Source organism: Oryctolagus cuniculus, chromosome 1 (genome assembly GCF_051225735.1).
Source record: "Oryctolagus cuniculus isolate XC-2025 breed Fujian yellow rabbit chromosome 1, ASM5122573v1, whole genome shotgun sequence".
Lineage (NCBI taxonomy): Eukaryota > Metazoa > Chordata > Mammalia > Lagomorpha > Leporidae > Oryctolagus > Oryctolagus cuniculus.
Window position 1 is genome coordinate 128,368,169 of NC_142867.1, and position 18,603 is coordinate 128,386,771.

General features: G+C 44.4%; 1 protein-coding gene across 2 annotated transcripts in view; it reads left to right on the forward strand.

The window, feature by feature from the left end:
• The first annotated feature begins 10,046 nt into the window (after nucleotides 1-10,046).
• JAM3 (junctional adhesion molecule 3) overlaps nucleotides 10,047-18,603 on the forward strand; it is an 85,814-nt gene continuing 77,257 nt past the window's right edge. The window contains exon 1 of one of the 2 annotated variants that reach the window (XM_008248362.5): nucleotides 10,047-10,238. In XM_008248362.5, the coding sequence (XP_008246584.1) occupies nucleotides 10,097-10,238 (142 nt within the window). In that variant the 5' untranslated portion in view covers nucleotides 10,047-10,096. The remainder of the gene's footprint in view (nucleotides 10,239-18,603) is intronic. The other variant, XM_008248363.5, reaches the window with a different exon arrangement.

The window sequence follows — 18,603 nt, forward strand, 5'->3', positions numbered from 1 at the left end:
GAATGTGTAAGACCTTAAAAACAGAACCATTTCTTTTTTTTCTCCAAAGAAACCTTTTATTTAATGAGTACAAATTCCATAAATACTACTTTAGGGATATAGTGATTCTTCCCACCATACCTGCCCTCCCAACCCTACTCACTCCACCTCCTCCTCCCTCTCCCATTCCCAGTCCCATTCTACATTAAGATTCATTTTCAATTAACTTTATACACAGAAGACCAACTTTATACTAAGTAAAGGTTTCAACAATTTGCACACACACGCATACACAACACACACAACTGTTTTAGAACAAGTTTTACACTTAATTCTCATAATACAACTCATTGAGGACAGAGGTCCTACAGGGGAGGTTAGTGCACAGTGACACCTGTTTATAATTAACACTCTTATGTATGACGTCAGTGACCACTCAAGGCTCTTGACATGCACTGCCTAGGCTACGGAAGCCTTTTGAATCCACAATCTCTGTTAGTATTTAAACAAGGCCATAGCAAAGTGGAAGTTCTCTCCTCCCTTCAGAGAAAACTACATACTTCTTTTATGGCCATTTCTTTCCACTGGAGTCTCACAGAGATCCTTCACGTAGGATATTTTTTGCCCAGTATCTTAGTTTTTCATGTCTGAAATGCTTTCATGGGTTTTTCAGCCAGACCAGAATGCCTTAAGGGCTGATTATGAGGTCAGAGTGCTATTTAAAGTGATTGTCATTCCATGAGTCTGTTGTGTGGACTGCTTCCCATGTTGCAACATTCTCTCCTTTTTAATTCTATTATTATTGCCAGACACTTAATCTTATTTATATGATATCTTTAACACTTAATCCCATCTATATGTTCACTTTAACACTTAGTATGATCACGTTAACAGTTGAGATGGCATTTTTATCACCTGGCTTAATGGAATTTGGGGTCTCTTGGCAAGTTTTTAAACTGTACCCTTAGAAGTAAGTCTGTAGGAATGTATGCAGAACTATACAGCTTTACAGTTGCAAACTTCCTCCTCCCTCTCTTATTCCCACTCTTATTATTTACTGAGATCTATTTTCAATTGATTTTATACACATTTATGCTAAGCAGAGTTCAACAAATTGTGTGAAGAAGAAGAAGGAAAAAAGAACCATTTATAAGCCATAAAGCCTGTCTCAACAAAGACAAAACTTTTGATTCTATACAGAACTTGTTCTTGGTGATGGCAATATGGTTATCTGTTGAGAAACTAATAAGTCAGACTTGTAAATGATGATGGCCATAAAGAGATCCTAAGTGACATTGTAAAATACTTGGGAACAAGTGATGATGAAGACAATGTACATCGCTATTTGTGGATGAAGCTAAAGCATTGTTCATAGCCCCAAAGACATATGCTAGCAAAGAATGAAGGCTGAGCTCAGTATTATGTTCTAGAAGTCTGAAAAAGAACCACAGAGAAAACAGAATTTTGCAATGCCTTACCATAAAATACAAAATAGGTGCACCCACAGTTTATTTCACAAGAACAGAAGTAGGTTACCTAAATCATCTTGGAGAGACCTCTGGATCAAGAAATACTTCCATGAGGACATGAAGCTTTAAGAGGCTTCTAAAAGGCATGGTGAACTTAGAAAACTGACAAGGCTGAAGGGGAGGGGATACTACAGCCAAAAGGTATTATATAAGCAACTTCAGCAGCCTGGGGGAACCTGTAAGTTTTGTTGTTTTTTTTTTTTTAAAGATTTTATTTATTGGCCGGCGCTGCGGCTCACTAGGCTAATCCTCCGCCTTGCGGTGCCCGCACACCGGGTTCTAGTCCCGGTCGGGGCATCGGATTCTGTCCCGGTTGCCCCTCTTCCAGTCCAGTTCTCTGCTGTGACCCAGGAGTGCAGCGGAGGATGGCCCAAGTGCTTGGGCCCTGCACCCCATGGGAGACCAGGATAGCACCTGGCTCCTGCCATCGGATCAGCGCGGTGCGCCGGCCGCAGCGCGCCGGCCGCGGCGGCCATTGGAGAGTGAACCAACGGCAAAAGGAAGACCTTTCTCTCTGTCTCTCTCTCTCACTGTCCACTCTGCCTGTCAAAAAAAAAAAAGATTTTATTTATTAATTTGAGAGGTAGATTTACAGACAGTGATAGGAAGAGACAGAAAGAAAGGTCTTCCTTCCATTGGTTTACTCCCCAAATGGCCACAACAGCGGGAGCTGCGCCAATTGGAAGCCAGGAGCCAGGAGCTTCCTCCCAGTCTCCCACATGGGTGCAGGGCCCAAGCACTTGGGCCATCTTCCACTGCTTTCCCAGGCCATAGCAGAGAGCTGGATTGGAAGAGGAGCAGCTGGGACTAGAACTGGCACTCATATGGGATGTCGGAGCCTCAGGCAGAGGATTAACCTACTGCAACATTGCGCCAGCCCCAACTTGTAAGTTTTGAGGACCATAATTTGCTCAGTGTGACAGACTCAAGAGGAGAGATGAGTTTGCAGTATGAGATGTTGAAGATGTGATGCTCATGAACGTGGGACTTCCTTTTTCAGTCATGACTTCTTTAGCCATCGTAAGAGATTTCCTTCACTCCTTCACTCCAACTTAGTCCATCTATTACTGGTCTAGGCGCTGACCTACTCAGCATTTTGAAAAGGAAAGTGGATATGGGAAGAGCTGCCTGAAGATCATTTTATCAGTGAAGATGAGAATGACAAAGCTTGCTGTAGACTGGTGGCTGTGGGGATGCCATTGCCTTCCCAAGGGGAGTGCACAAGGATAGTCTTGTGTCTTAAATCATAGCAGAGCCCCCATTCCCTCCTGGAGCCTGTACTGGGCTGTGGTCGTTGCCAGGCTGAGGTACCCCGGACAAGCAATACTATAGAACAATGTCTGGTTGGAAAAGAAAACATTGCCTGGAAGGAATGAATGGACTCAGGTGTGACTAGAAACAGAGGTGTCTTAGGATTTGGATAGCTCCAGTTCTCTGTCCTTTGTAGGGCTCAGAGTGGTCATCCCACTGGAGTAGGCTCCTACTGAGCGTCTTGAGTGCTTTGACAATTGTGACATCACTCATGAGGAACAAACACATTCTCTCCTCCTGATCCTAAATAGGACTATAATTCCAAGGGATTAAACTCAAACTATAGAGTCTTACCCAGGCCTCTTATTCAGTTGCTTAAGAGATGTGGTGTTGAATAATATTCAGGAAAAAGTCTTCCTGTGGTATAATCCTTCACACTAGAGACCTGGGAAATAGAATCAAATCCCTATTATGTTCAGTCCTGGAACAGGATATCCAAATTCTCTGCAGGGGCAACCACAGAAAACACTCTCGCCCTTTCTGGAAGTGTCTGAGCGGTACAAGTGACCCTGCTAAACCCTGGGCCCAGAGGCTTCCGGAAGAATTGGTCCCATCCCAAAGCCCTGGAACAAGGGTTAACTTCAGCTGGAACTCTGTGTAAGGTGCAAGATCCCTGTAGGGATGTTGTAGTAGAGGAGAGAGAACAGCAGAGGCCCTCCATCTCTCATGCCTCCAGGAAGTAAACACTCAATGGTGCAATTTGTGTGAAGAGAAAATTACCTCTAATTGGAGGGCTGGGATAAAAATATCTGCAATCTGTAAACAAAGTAGTTGGAGCATCCTGGAGGCACACAACCGGAGCAGCTCTGCATGGCAGGAACCCCATGTGACTACCCTCAGGGACAACTCCAGGCTGGTCCACCTGGGGTGGGCTCACTGCAGAGCTCATGAGCAGCAGGGATTCCTGGACTTTGTTCTAAGACAAGGCAGCATGCATGTCCTTGAGGCTCTCCAGTGTCCCCAGGCCTGAATCACAGCCCAGGAAAATAGCTTTTCACCTTCCCCCAGGTCCAGAGCAATGATTCACGTCAAATGGAGGAAAAAAAAAAAAAACACAGAGAGGGCTGGTCTGTTTCATCTCATTGCAGGTGTCCCTCCTGGAAGGATGTCTGGGGACTGTTGTATACTAGTTGTCCTGGACACCCTTTCTCTGGTGTCTGTAGGAGGCACCAAGCCAAACCCTGCTTATTGTCATCTGCAGAGGAAGAACTGAATTGAAGCAGGCATCGTGACAGGGCAGCATGGGTGATACTCTTCTTGGGACAGGGTTTGTAATTCTTAGGGATATCAGTCTTGGGATAGCACATTCTGGGTCTGGCAGAGTCTGGGGGTTCTGTTATGCATGGTTGTATCTGCTGTTGGTTTATCCACTGTTGTCATGGTGCTATATTATTTCCTTTATTTTTTCTATTGGTATTTTATTTTCATGTGCACTGGTGAGTAGAGAGCCCTTGATTGGTGAAGATGCAGCCAGGGTATTTTAACTCCTGCTCCAGTGTAAGTGAGTGACTTACTTTAAAACCTGGTAAAAGACACACAAGATTACTTAAAGACACACATACACACACACACACACACGCACACACCGCACACGAGGTTTATTAAATAGATATGATAAAGGCCTCTCTCTAGAAAGCCACTTGACTAATTGTTGGCATTAGTATGTCTTTTGCTTTCTTTATAGACCACAAGCAGATTATCCTATTGGAGGAGACTGAGGTTATGTCTGCTATGGTTTTCCTAGATGTGGGGAACCCTCCTATTTAGGTAAAATGAAATAAATACTTTGGAAGGGAAGGGGCAGGGGATGAAGTGAAATGTGGGAGAATATCGTTGGAAATACTGCAAAGAAGGTGGGATTTGGGGTGGGGGGAATGGAACAACAGGAACATAAGCCAACCTTTGGTGAGCCCTGAAGAGGAACATTTTAATGGACAAGTGTGGGGCCAGAGTCTTCCTTCAAAGGCTCCAACTTCTCTCAGGCTGTGAGGGTGGATTCCGCGTGTTGTCCAGTGGAGTAACAGTGGCAGTGACAGAACAGAAATCGTGATCATGCTACTTTTTAAGAATACGGTCACACCAAGAGAATAAACACACATTGATGTTGGACTCTAGCTTTGCTTCTTATTCCATCTGATCGCCTGTGAAAGTCATTTTTTGTTGCAAGCCTCTTCGGAAATATCGTAACCATTTTTGCCTAATTTGAACCACAGTAGTGAGAGAAGGAAGGGGCATAAGGAATAAATATTTACTGAGCACTTAGTATGTTTCAGGTGTTAATCTCACATGATCCTCACAATAACCATTTGAGATAGTGTTATCCTAATTTAAAAACAGGAATTCCAAGGTTTGGGGAAGTTAAGTAAGATTCCTAAGTTTACAAGAAAAAGACTCCTCCAGTGTACCCAGGTGTGAGTCTCGCAGGAAGCCAACTCTTTGTTTGCCACTTGATTTACACATTTTCTTTGTATTGGACAGTATTGCAAATCATTGTTTAAGTTCAGTGAATTTAGTGCCCTGAGTTTTTGTAAGAAACGCGTCTCTCTTTAGTAAGCCAGACTTTGGAAATAAACATACTCAGGTGGATCATGTGTCAGGCACAGGCTCCGTAACTCCGTTCATTGCTTCCAGAGCTTTGTTCTGGCCTCACTGAGCTCTGATCCCCTTCTGAATAGGGTCAGAGCTCTCCAGGAAACAGTGGAACCCCATGGAGAAGCAGACCACATCCCAGTGAAATGTGCCCTACCTGGCCCTGCCACAACTCTAGTTATGCCTCCATCCCAGAAACATGTCTCAGCCACTGGTAACGCCACCGGAACTCCACCAGGAAACATCAGCTTTTTTTTTTTTTAAGATTTATTTTATTTATTTGAAAGATAGGGTTACAGAAAGAGGGAGAGATGGAGAGAGAGGTCTTCCATCTGCTGGTTCACTCCGCAGATGGCTGAAATGGCTGGAGCTGTGCCAATCTGAAGCCAGGAGCTTCTTCTGGGTCTCCCACATGGTGCAGGGGCCCAAGGACTTTGGCCATCTTCTACGCCACAGCAGAGAGCTGGATCAGAAGAGGAGCAGTCGGGACTAGAACCAGCGCCCATATGGGATGCCGTCGCTTCAGGCCGGGGCTTTAACCCACTGCGCCATAGTGCTGGCCCCAATATCAGTGTTTTACAATGAAGCACCTGCCAGCCACTCTCCTAGGAATATCCGCCCCTTACAGAATATTCTTTCTTCGTAATCTCAGACTGAGTTTCAAAAATTTGCCAGTGAGAAGAGCATGTAAGAGGCAGAATCACGTCACAACACTGAACACAGGAGATCCAGCAGAGGAGTGACAGACTCCTGTTTCTGAAACTCCACAGTCAGACACAACCCACATTGCCCATGTAACCAAAAAGGTGCATCCAATTAGGTAAATTTGCCTGGCCATGTGACCAGCAGATCAAGAGTTAGTTGAGAAAAGAGAGAGCAGGAAAACATTCTCAGTGGACCTAAGAATTTTTTACTCTTAAATTTCTCTATTTTCTGTTTGGTGCAGAGAGAGAGGCCATCACTATAAAATAAGTTATACACACATTTATTAGTGACTTCAGAACAGAAAGAAGGCTTAGGAAAGAAAATATCAATAGAATCTAATAGATGGGTATGTTATTTTATATTTTTATCTATCTTTATGAGATTGGGGGGGAGGGTAATTTCCATGTGTGCAAAGGTTTGAGCAGTTTTAGAGATTTATAAGGAAGATAAAAGTTGTGGGGAGCAACTCGGACTAGACTGTTACTCGAATTAAGACTTATTCTATTCATCTGCTCTCCCACAATATGGCGCTGGGAGAGGAGGAAACAGCTTCTACCCAGCTGCCTCCAGTTCAACCAATAAACAGCAGGACCTGCTCCTGATTGGAGGAGAGCAGCGTACTCGGCGTGTGGGTAGCAGAGTTGGGATTGGTGAAAGAGGACTATAAAGGAGGAGGGAGACAACATGCACCAGGAACATCTATCTGAAGGAACACCTGAGCAGCCCCCGAGAGAGCCGGCCGGCGGTGTGCCGCTCCCCTGCGGAAGTGGGGAAAGTGGCAGGGGGGCCCGCCCCTCCACGGAGGTGGAAGGGACGGTAGCCAACCCGGGAAGAACCAGCAGCAAACCCGGGGAGGGCCGAGCAGACAAAAGAACAGCGCAGGGTCCTGTGTTGTTCCTCCATGAAGAGGGGGAGCAACATAATGGTGCTGTGACTCGGATATGAAGCCTAGGCAGGGTTTAGTGTCGTTCCTCCACGAAGACGGGGAGTGACATAATGGTGCCGTGACTTGGATAGCAAACCTAGGAGGGAAGAAATGGGAAGAAGTGGGAAAATACCGGAGAGAGAGACTAGCAAAGAGCCTAGGGAAAAGCCGGACGGAAAAGGTGCCGGAAGAAGCTATCGAAAGCCTAGGCATAGACTTGGATATGGACTACGGGGGGAAGCTGGGAGAAATCTCTAAGGTCGAAAGCGAAAGTGAAACCTAGAAGAAACAAACTTGGATACGGACTGTGGGGAGAAGCCAGGAGAAATGAGAGGGGAATATTGTTGGAAGAAAACTTAAGGAAACATACCGGGTAGAGAAAAATGTTAGGGAAAATGAAGCTGCAGGGGCAGGCTGAGGTGGAGACGTAAGCTATGTTGGGATTCGTCAAGTCAGCCCGGGGAGCAAAAGGCGAAAATCTAAAACCAGAGGCAGAGATGCGTAAGCCAGGTTGGAATCCGTCAGATTAGCCCAGGGAGCAAAAGACGGGAAGCCAAACCGGGAGCGGAGACGTAAGCTATAGGTTGCATTTCGTCAGGTTAGCCTGGGGAACTTAGACTGAAAACTAAACCAACCGGTGGCGGAAACGTGAGCTAGGCTGTGTGACTCACGGAAGCTGCCGCGCACAGAGAGAGTGTGCGGGGCACGAACGGGGAGAGCGCATGAGGCGCGAGTAGAGAGAACGTGGGGTTGGTGCGAAGGCCGTGGTGCGGGCGCAAAGGGTGCGGAGACCGCGGAGTGTGCGGAGCCGGGAAGCAGCCGTGGGGTGAGGCGCCGAGAAGCAGCCTCGGGGCGGGCGCCGGGAAGCCGCGGGGATAAGAGAAACAGAAGTTTAGAAGTAAAATGAGAGAAATAGGAATGCTGGCAGATAGAAGTAAAATAGGAGAAATAGGAATGCCCGGAGATAGAGAAATAGAGAAAAATAAGGCCTCCCCACAACACGGCAATGAGAGAGCTTGGATTCGGTCTGCCTGATTAGTAAGATGATAAGCACCTGTGGGCGGCTGCAGGTCACCGAAGACAGGCACGTTATCAACACCAATAAGTCTCCCCACAAGATGGCAATGAGAGGGCTTGGATTCGGTTTGCCTGATTGATAGGGCTTTAAGCACCTGCAGGCGGTTCTAGCAGAGCAGAGCATGCGCTGCAGGGCACCGAACACAGGCACGCATCAGTGCCTAAAAATCTCCTCACAACACGGCGAAGAGAGGACCCGGATTCGGTTTGCCTGATTGGTAGGGCTTGAAGCACCTGTGGGCAACTCTAGCAAGCAGAGCAGAGTGTGTGCCGCGGGGCACCGAAGACAGGCGTGTATCAACGCCAAAAAATAAAAAGAAAGGGGGATCTGTGGGGAGCAACTCGGACTAGACTGTTACTCGAATTAAGACTTATTCTATTCATCTGCTCTCCCACAATATGGCGCTGGGAGAGGAGGAAACAGCTTCTACCCAGCTGCCTCCAGTTCAACCAATAAACAGCAGGACCTGCTCCTGATTGGAGGAGAGCAGCGTACTCGGCGTGTGGGTAGCAGAGTTGGGATTGGTGAAAGAGGACTATAAAGGAGGAGGGAGACAACATGCACCAGGAACATCTATCTGAAGGAACACCTGAGCAGCCCCCGAGAGAGCCGGCCGGCGGTGTGCCGCTCCCCTGCGGAAGTGGGGAAAGTGGCAGGGGGGCCCGCCCCTCCACGGAGGTGGAAGGGACGGTAGCCAACCCGGGAAGAACCAGCAGCAAACCCGGGGAGGGCCGAGCAGACAAAAGAACAGCGCAGGGTCCTGTGTTGTTCCTCCATGAAGAGAGGGAGCGACATAATGGTGCTGTGACTCGGATATGAAGCCTAGGCAGGGTTTAGTGTCGTTCCTCCACGAAGACGGGGAGTGACAAAAGTGACAGTAGTCAAAGCATGTTCTTGGTGACAACATCAGCTGATTTCATGTCTCTTGGCATTTGTATACAAGGGTAATTTGAAAAGTTAATAAAATAGTGGAATAAAGAGCTAAGTGTATTTTGGTGCAAATATTTTTTGAAATCCATGTAGTGTCTTCATAATACTCATGTCCATGAACTTTTTGAAGGGTCATTGTATAAATTTAGTATATATTACATATATATATAGTTCTATTTTGCAAAAGCTAAAAATATTAAAAACAGTAACAGAAAAATCGAAGTCCTTAATTCAAACATCAAAAATATTAGTTTTTGGAAGCTGTGGTATGTTTTACTAATACATGTACTCAGAATTGTTACTCTGTTGTTTCTGGGAACATTGGGCATGGACTTCCCATACTAGATAAAATATAATCTGTTTCAAGATTTCCCACAGTATTAAGTAACACTTCAAAGCCTGCTGCCCCCTTTAGCCCAATATTTGATTCACTTTAACCTTCTCTTCACCTATAAGATTCTGTTCCATTTTTCTTCCCCAGCCCTACAATCCTCTGGCATTCAGAAATCAGAGTAAAGAATTAGCTTACCTTCCCTCTAATAAACTATGTGGGTATACTATTATGCTTTTGATCTACCCCAGAAACAAATCACAGTATTTTTATTTTGACAAGACTTTGCTTTTGTGTACTGTATAGTGTGCATCTTGCTTATGTTTTAAGCAGATTTCAGCGCTTTCCTTTCCATTGCATTTGTAATTGGGGACCCAAAAGACATGAGGGCAAACGTGCTTTCAAGATAATTAGACTGCATCCTCATTCATAAAATAAGAGACACTTCATTTTCCCGGTTTTAATGAGTGTTCCTTCTCAAACCTGTCGTGATGGACTCATTGTATAGCTACAGAAATGTATGCGTCCCTCTCTTCAGCAAGCTTCTTTGCCCTCCCCCCCAAATTCATTGAAAGAGACCCTTGGGTCCAGTCCAGAGCATCGCTGCATCCATAGCAACAGACTTCAGCTTCCTCTGTTACCATGGTACCGGCTCGGGCCGGCTGGGTGGTCGCTATGGTAACTGAGGGCGGGTCCCAGGGTCCCGGCCGTCCGAGCGCATGCGCGCGGGGACGGCCGGGCGAGCCGAACGCGCGGCGCCACCGCGGCCCCTCAGAAGGCTCGTCATGGCGCTGAGGCGGCGGCCCCCTCTCCGGCTCTGCGCCCGGCTGCCCGACTTCTTCCTGCTTCTGCTTTTCAGGGGTGAGTTCGCGCGCTTCCGCCGTGGGACACTTGGGGTGCAGGGGCGATGGGGACGGAGCGAGCCGAAGCGGGCGGAGCCGGTCGGGGCAGGAATAGCGGTCCCGGCTGCGAGGACTCCGGGGTCCCGGGCCTCACGGCGGCGCTTTCCTGAGGGAGGGTCTGTGAGGAGCCGGGGCAGCCGGACCCGGCCGGGGGCTCGTCCCAGCTCGTGGCTGATTCGAGCAAGTGGGCTCACCCAGGGCGGGGGTCCTGCCTCTGCGGGCCAGATCGGGCGGGGGCTCGGGAACTTGCTGCAGAGCCCTGCGGAGCTGCGCCGAGCGGGGCGAGCGGGCGGAGGGGCGAAGCGCAGCTCGTGCCTGAGAAGTCCGAGGCCTCCGGGGTCCGCCGTGCACAAAGGAAGGGGGCCAGGAGCTCGCTTCCGGAGATCCAGCAGCCGGGGGCCCAGTTCAGACCCTGCCCTGTCCCCACCTGGCCGCAAGACCGCGCAGACCCTCACCCTGGAAGAGCATCAGGTCCGTTTCCACCGGGACGCGGGGCTAACCCGAGAGTTTGGTTCATTTTCGCCCGCGTTGTTCAGAGTTCTCGTTAGATCTGATTTCCCTGGGCAGCCAGCCGGAGCCGAGCAACACGCGTTTACTGAACGGCGGCGTGGACTGTGCTGGGCGCGTGGCGCTGGGGTCTCAGTCCGCACAACAACTTGGCGGGGTGTTTCATTAGCCCATTTTCGGAGTCAAATCTTTTCCAAGGCTGCATTCCGACTAAGTCACGGAGAAGACTCAAACTCAGTGTTCGCCCAAAGCAGTACTCCGCACTTCCTCCCCTTCCCTTGTAACCTTCCTCAGGTGGCCAAAGCCTTGTAACTGAAAAGTTTGTTCCCACGAAGAGGACACGGTTTGATGGTAAAGGAAATAAGAAGTTGATTAGATGAGGACAATAGCAGGCTTCCTGCTGAATGAAGGTGTTTTGGAATTTTTAAGGAGGCTTGCAAGGAAGGGAGCTGGCCTGGGGAATCAGCAGGAGAAGCAACCGTCTGGTGTAGCTGTGGTAAGAGTGTCCAGATGCCAATCTTCTCTGTTTCATCACCGTGGTCCACGTGGTCCACAGGTGATGAGGTTAGACCTCACCTGGCCAGGTCACTCTGCTGGCTGTCTGCAAAAGAAGCTGCGATAAGGCCAAGGCAGTGTGTGCCTTAGGATGTGGGCAAGCAGGGAGCCAGCAGTCCAACCCCAAAGCATCAGCTAGATGCCCTGCATGAGACTCCTGCACAGTGGTCACCAGCTCCCAGCTTTACACTTAATCACAAGACCATTCACTTGTTAATTCCATAAGGAGTTAAAATTGTCAATTATACCTGATTTTACTAGGACCTTCTTAAGTTCTGAAGTCATTTTATTCTGCAGTTGTCACTGTCATCCCATGATGTTTTCCAGAATGTACCGTTTAAAACATGAAGGGACTGTTTGGAAGTGGGGGTGGGCAGATTTAGGAAAACAAAGCGTTCTTGTATTTCATGTTCGTTCAAGTGGTATGCTTAGGGAGGTGGTAGTCAAAAGGGAGGCTTACAAACAGAAGTGTTAGAAACAGGGCTCTGTGGCACAGGGTAAGTTTCACCTCACTGAGGATGGCCATAGACTTCTCCTGACAGTCCTCTCCAAAGCCAAATGTAGCTGGAGACAGAAGCGACAGGAGGCTGTCCAGGGACAAGGGTGTCAGGAATGTCCAGCTCCCACTGTGTCGGTCACACTGACATTGTCCTATTCACAGACTGGAACAGCTCTCTATTGTTGAAAAAGTCTGTTCACATGAAAGTTTGCAGTTTTTATGGCAGAAACATTTGGCAGTTTAGTTCAGGAGTTAAGTTCCAACTTGGTGGTTTGGTAATAAAACTAGAAAATGTTAAGGGCCTCCTAGACCCTTAACTTCTGATTTTGCTTTACCTGTCAAGCTTGTTTAACTGCAGAGCTAGGAAGAAGAATCAACATTTTCAAGCTAAGACTAGTGACAAAGAATCAAGATGGCAGGGAATATTGGTCTGATTTGAAGAGATGTAGTAAGTTTTCTTTAATAAGGGTCTCTTTATGTTATTTGCTTAGAGAAGCCCATGCTTAAACTTTAATATCCCATCATGATATCATGTCTTTTTAATTTTTATAATTATCCTTTTCAATTACTATTTCTATTCAGTAATTTCATTTAAACCACTTTGTTTCCTGATTAACAGCAAACACTTCTTTAGTAGTTGCCCTTTGTCAGGCTTTGTTGTAAGAATGTAGTATGTACGAGTTCATATAATCTTGATACCAACTCTGAGAAGTTTTACTTTTATTTTTATCACATTGTGGATGAAGAAACAGAGTACGGAGAAATTCACTGATGTTCCCAGAATGATGTCCTATGTGTCTTTATGTGGAATCTTCACTTATTTGTGTTAATCCAATTTGGTTACCTGAATTATTCCATTTTACAGTGGAGTTCTTATTAGGGATCAATTTAACCAAATTATCCAGTGCTATAAGCTGTGTGGTTTGTATATAAAATAGTCTTTTGTTAAATTGGTGACAGGTGCAATCCAGCTTTACAAATGTTATGCCACATGTCTTTTTTGAATGATTAGGTAGTAATTACTGTTAGGCTTCCAGATCTTTTGATGTCCTGGAGAGAAGTGCTTCATTTAGAGTTAAAATAGTAACAGTTTGCATTCTTGGGATAAGATAGTTTGTATGCTAGAAGGAGACAAAATCTGAAAATCAAGATTACCAGGAAATTTTTAAAAGAAAATTTGAATTCTTCCATTTGCATCTGTTTGGATTCCTTAAATGTATTTTAGAATGGTCTACTCTTTTATGTTGTTTTTATTCTCTTTAATTATCTGAAAATTATAACCACTGTTAGATTTGCCTGTGTGTTTAAAAAAAAAAAAAAAAAAAAACAAAGAACACCTGTCTTGAAAACACAAAATGCTTCACATCAGCTGCTCAGTCCCATATGACTTGTTGATGGGCATCTGTTCTGGAGTGCTTCAGGCTAGGGACACTGAATGGATAGTTACTGAAGATACTTAATCATAAGTAATTGGAGTATTACATCCAGACAGAATTATCTACAAAATCCCTGAACTCTGTGGAATTTGTTCTTAAGGCAGCCCCATAGAGTAGGCTTAAATCAATTGCTTTGAAAGAAACCAGACTTTCTGAGATGGCCACAAACTGTAACACAAGAAGCTATGGATTTGTACATTCAACTAGCAGCTGTTAGAGATGTGATATTAGCAAATTCCTGCTCTGTAAGTTCCTTGAATTTTTTTAAAGCGCAAGTGGGGTAGGAGAAAGGAAAATCTATGTGAATGAAGTTAGGATAAGTGGAGTCGCTGAACAATACCCTAGTCATGAGTTGGATTCTCTTTTAAGATATGTTTGTAATCAGGTAGTATAAAAATATTGCAATAGGGTTGAATGCAAATTTTAAATTTTTGTATGTACCCTCTGAGTTCTAGCAGTATATGTAAATAGCTTCACTGGTGTATAAAGATTCTGGTAAGCACATTCTTTTACACCCAGTTTAGCAAGGACAGTATCCACTATGATATTGTGCATGGAGAACTAAAGCCTTAATTTACTCTCTCTTTGCCACTTGTCATGGTATACAGAAAGCTTACTGAGAATTTTCTGATGTTCAGGGCATGCTGTAGTATTTCATGATAGTGTGTTTTCTTTGTTTTAAAATAGTATCTATTAAGTGTTGTATTTACTACTGCTGTTGGTGAAGAAACATCAATTAATGAAATTTGGACTATATAAACATTTTTTCTTTAATTTACAGAGTGTCCATAGGCTTCTATGGCTCAGCCTTCTTGCGAATTATTGCCAAAATCGAATTTATACTGTTTCCTGTGTCTGACAGCTTCAGTTTTTGATGATTCTTTGTATCTCTAAGCATAGCCCCCCCACCCCCCATTTTTTAAGCAGGTTTTTTTTTTTTTTTTGACTTTTATGTAATGAATATAGATTTCCAAAGTACAGCTTATGGATTACATTGGCTCCCCCCCCCCCCCCAATGACTTCCCTCTCACCCACAACCCTCCCCTTTCCTGGTATCTCTCTCCTTCCATTCATATCAAGATTTATTTTCAATTTTCTATATATACAGAAGATCAGTTTAGTATACATTAAGTAAAGATTTCAACAGTTTGCACCCACATAGACACACAAAGTGAAAAATACTGTTTGAGTACTCGTTATAGCATTAAATCTCAATGTACAGCACATTAAGGACAGAGATCCTACATGAGGAGTAAGTGCACAGTGACTCCTGTTGTTGACTTTACAAATTGACACTCCTGTTTATGGCATCAGTAATCTCCCTATGCTCCAGTCATGAGTTTCCAAGGCTATGGAAGCCTTTTGAGTTCCCCGACTCTTATCTTATTTAGACAAGGTCATAGTCAAAGTGGAAGTTCTCTCCTCCCTTCAGAGAAAGGTACCTCCTTCTTTGAAGACCTGTTCTTTCCACTGGGGTCTCACTCACAGAGATCTTTCATTTAGGTTTTTTTTTTTTTTTTCCCCCAGAGTGTCTTGGCTTTCCATGCCTAAAATACTCTCATGGGCTTTTCAGCCGGATCTGAATGCCTTAAGGGCTGATTCTGAGGCCAGAGTGCTGTTTAGGACATCCGCCATTCTATGAGTCTGCTGTATATCTCGCTTCCCATGTTGGATCGCTCTATTTATTTATTCTATCGGTTAGTATTAGCAGGCACTAGACTTGTTTATGTGATTCCTTTGACTCTTAGTTCTTTCATTATGATCAGTTGTGAACAGAAATTGATCACTTGGACTAGTGAGATGGCATTGGCACATGCCACCTTGATGGGATTGAATTGGAATCCCCTGGTATGTTTCTAACTCTACCACTTGGGGCAAGTCAGCTTGAGCATGTCCCAAATTGTACATCTCTTCCCACTCTTATTCCCACTCTTATATTTAACAGGGATCACATTTCAGTTAAATTTCAACACTTAAGAATAACTGTGTATTAATTACAGAATTAAACCAGTAGTATTAAGTAGAACAGACAAAAAAAATACTAAGAGGGATAACGTATTAAGTTGTTTATTAACAGGGCTATGCTGATCAAGTCACCGTTTCTCATAGTGTCCATTTCACTTCAACAGGTTTCCTTCTTGGTGTTCAGTCAGTTGTCACCGATCAGGGAGAACATATGATATTTGTCCCTTTGGGACTGGCTTATTTCACTCAGCATGATGTGTTCCAGATTCCTCCATTTTGTTGCAGATGACTGGATTTCATTGTTTTTTTACTGCGGTATAGTATTCTAAAGAGTACATATCCCATAATTTCTTTATCCAGTCTACCGTTGATGGGCATTTAGGTTGGTTCCAGGTCTTAGCTATTGTGAATTGAGCTGCAATAAACATTAGGATGCAGATAGCTTTTTTGTTTGCCAATTTAAATTCCTTTGGGTAAATTCCAAGGAGTGGGGTGGCTGGGTTGAATGGTAGGGTTATCTTCAGGTTTCTGAGGAATCTCCAGACTGACTTCCATAGTGGCTTGACCAGTTTGCATTCCCACCAACAGTGGGTTAGTGTCCCTTTTTCCCCACATCCTTGCCAGCATCTGTTGTTGGTAGATTTCTGTATGTGAGCCATTCTAACCGGGGTGAGGTGAAACCTCATTGTGGTTTTGATTTGCATTTCCCTGATTGCTAGTGATCTTGAACATTTTTTCATGTGCCTGTTGGCCATTTGGCTTTCCTCTTTTGAAAAATGTCTATTGAGGTCCTTGGCCCATCTCTTAAGTGGGTTGTTGGTTTTGTTTTTGTGGAATTTCTTGATCTCTTTGTAGATTCTGGTTATTAACCCTTTATCTGTTGCATAGTTTGCAAATATTTTTTCCCATTCTGTCAGTTGCCTCTTTACTCTCCTGACTGTTTCTTTTGCAGTACAGAAACTTCTCAATTTGATGCAATCCCAATAGTTGATTTTGGCTTTGACTGCCTGTGCCTCCCGGGTCTTTTCCAGAAACTCTTTGCCTATGCCAATATCTTGAAGTGTTTCTCCAATATTCTCTAATAACTTGATGGTGTCAGGTCATATATTTAGGTCTTTAATCCATGTTGAGTGGATTTTTGTGTAAGGTGTAAGGTAGGGGTCTTGCTTCATGCTTCTGCACGTGGAAATCCAGTTTTCCCAGCACCATTTATTGAATAGACTGTCCTTGCTCCAGGAATTGGTTTTAGATCCTTGATCAAATATAAGTTGGCTGTAGATGTTTGGGTTGATTTTTGGTGTTTCTATTCTGTTCCATTGGTCTATCCATCTGTTTCTGTACCAGTACCATGCTGTTTTGATTACAACTGCCCTGTAGTATGTCCTGAAATCTGGTATTGTGATGCCTCTGGCTTTGTTTTTGTTGTACAAGATTGCTTTAGCTATTCGAGGTCTCTTGTGCCTCCATATGAATTTCAGCATCATTTTTTCTAGATCTGAGAAGAATGTCTTTGGTGTCTTGATTGGGATTGCATTGAATCTATAAATTGCTTTTGGTTAAGCAGGTTTTTTTTTAAAAAAATTTATTGATTTATTTGAAAGGCAATTAGAGGCAGAGGCAGAGAGAGAGAGAGAGAGAGAGAAGTCTTCCATCTGCTGGTTCACTCCCCAGATGGTCACAGCAGCCAGAGCTTTGCCAATCCAAAGCCAAGAACCAGTAGTTTCTTTCAGGTCTCCCACATGGGTGCAAGACTTGGGCCATCCTCCACTGCTTTCCCAGGCCATAGCAGAGAGCTGGATCGGAAGTGGAGCGGCCGGGACTTGAACCAGCTCCTGCATGCTGGCACTGCAAGTGGCAGCTGTACCTGCTATGCCAGAGCGCCAGCCCCTAAGCAAAGATTTTAGTCTGTAGTTCACTTCAGTGCAATAGACTTACTGAGTATCTGATGTCCCAGGCACAGTTCTTCATGTTAAGGGTGCAAAATGAATAAAGTGTCCTTAACTTTTGAAGAGCCAGGGTGGTTACTTGCTGAATTACATTGGCTTTTAGTTGTTGGGTATGAATACGTTATATCTTCTCAGCTATAATAAAAATTTTTTTGGGACTGAAGCTGAATTTACCTCTTTCTAGAGGTGACTCTAGTAAATATACAGTTTGTCTCTCTGTTAGTGAAAAGCCAATTATCATTTCTTAAATACCCGTAAATTATATAGGAATTGTTGATGGATTTTAGTCCCAGTGGCCTTAAGAACTTTGGAAAGTCTTAATTTTTACTATTGTAGTTTCTGTGAAAGAGAATGGTATTTCTTGACCTGCTTAAATTTCAGAATCTTTCAGGGTGGTTGTTTGGTATAGGGCTTAAGATGCCACTTGGGAGGCCTATATCTCACTTTGGAATGCCTGGCATTGAATCCTGTTTTTGCTCCCAATCCAGGCTTCCTTCTTAGGCACACCCTGGAAGCAACAGGTGATAGTTGAAGTGATTGGGTCCCAGCCACCCACATGGGAGACCCAGATTGAGTCTGGCTCCTGGCCTTAACCTGGCTCAGTCTTGCCAGTTGGAGGCATTTTGGGAGTGAACCAAAGGATGGGAAATCTCTATCTCTGCTTTTCAAATAAAATAAATAAATCCTTCCACCATCTATGTTATATTGTTTCAAAGTTAACAAAAAGAAAAACATGGAGAGATGCTTAATTGAAGTGACATAAGCAGGTATTAAGAGTATATACTGTATGAATAGAGTTATGCAAAACATGGTATACTCTAGTGAAAAATACCTGAAAGAAAATGAACCAAGATGTTTATAGGTGTTATTTCTGAGTGGTGGATCTTTTGGCTTATTATTTCCTACTTCTTTTTTTTTTTTTTCTGGCAGATTCTTTTGTTCTTTTGCCTGTTTTCCAGGTGGTTTTAAATCAGAGTGTTTTTTGTGTAATGAAAAAAATTTGCATTTTGTTTGGTTTCCAGTAGATACAAGAGTGGAATTTTAAATTTGGCACTAGTAATGGGAAAACTTCATTTGTTTAGTTTAATCGCTATCATGTGGATGGTGCCTTTCTCTAGCTTCTTAAGTAATGCCTGCCACGTTGGATGAAGGAGAGGCTGACTTGAAGGGCAGTTGTGTGATCAGGTGTTCTTTGTGACTCATTTGAGAGGTTGGTTGTCACTTGCTTTTGGGTGGAGAAGTTCCTTGTGGCTTCCTCAGCAAATGGTTAACTGGAAATTGAAGGAGAGCCACTGAGAGTTTCTGCTGCCACTCTTCTTTTTGGATAAAAAACCAAAATCTGAGTAATTGCTTTGGTTTGGCTTTCAGAGTTGGCTGCTGTTTATTAAGCACCTGCTCTGTGACAGCCAAGCAAGT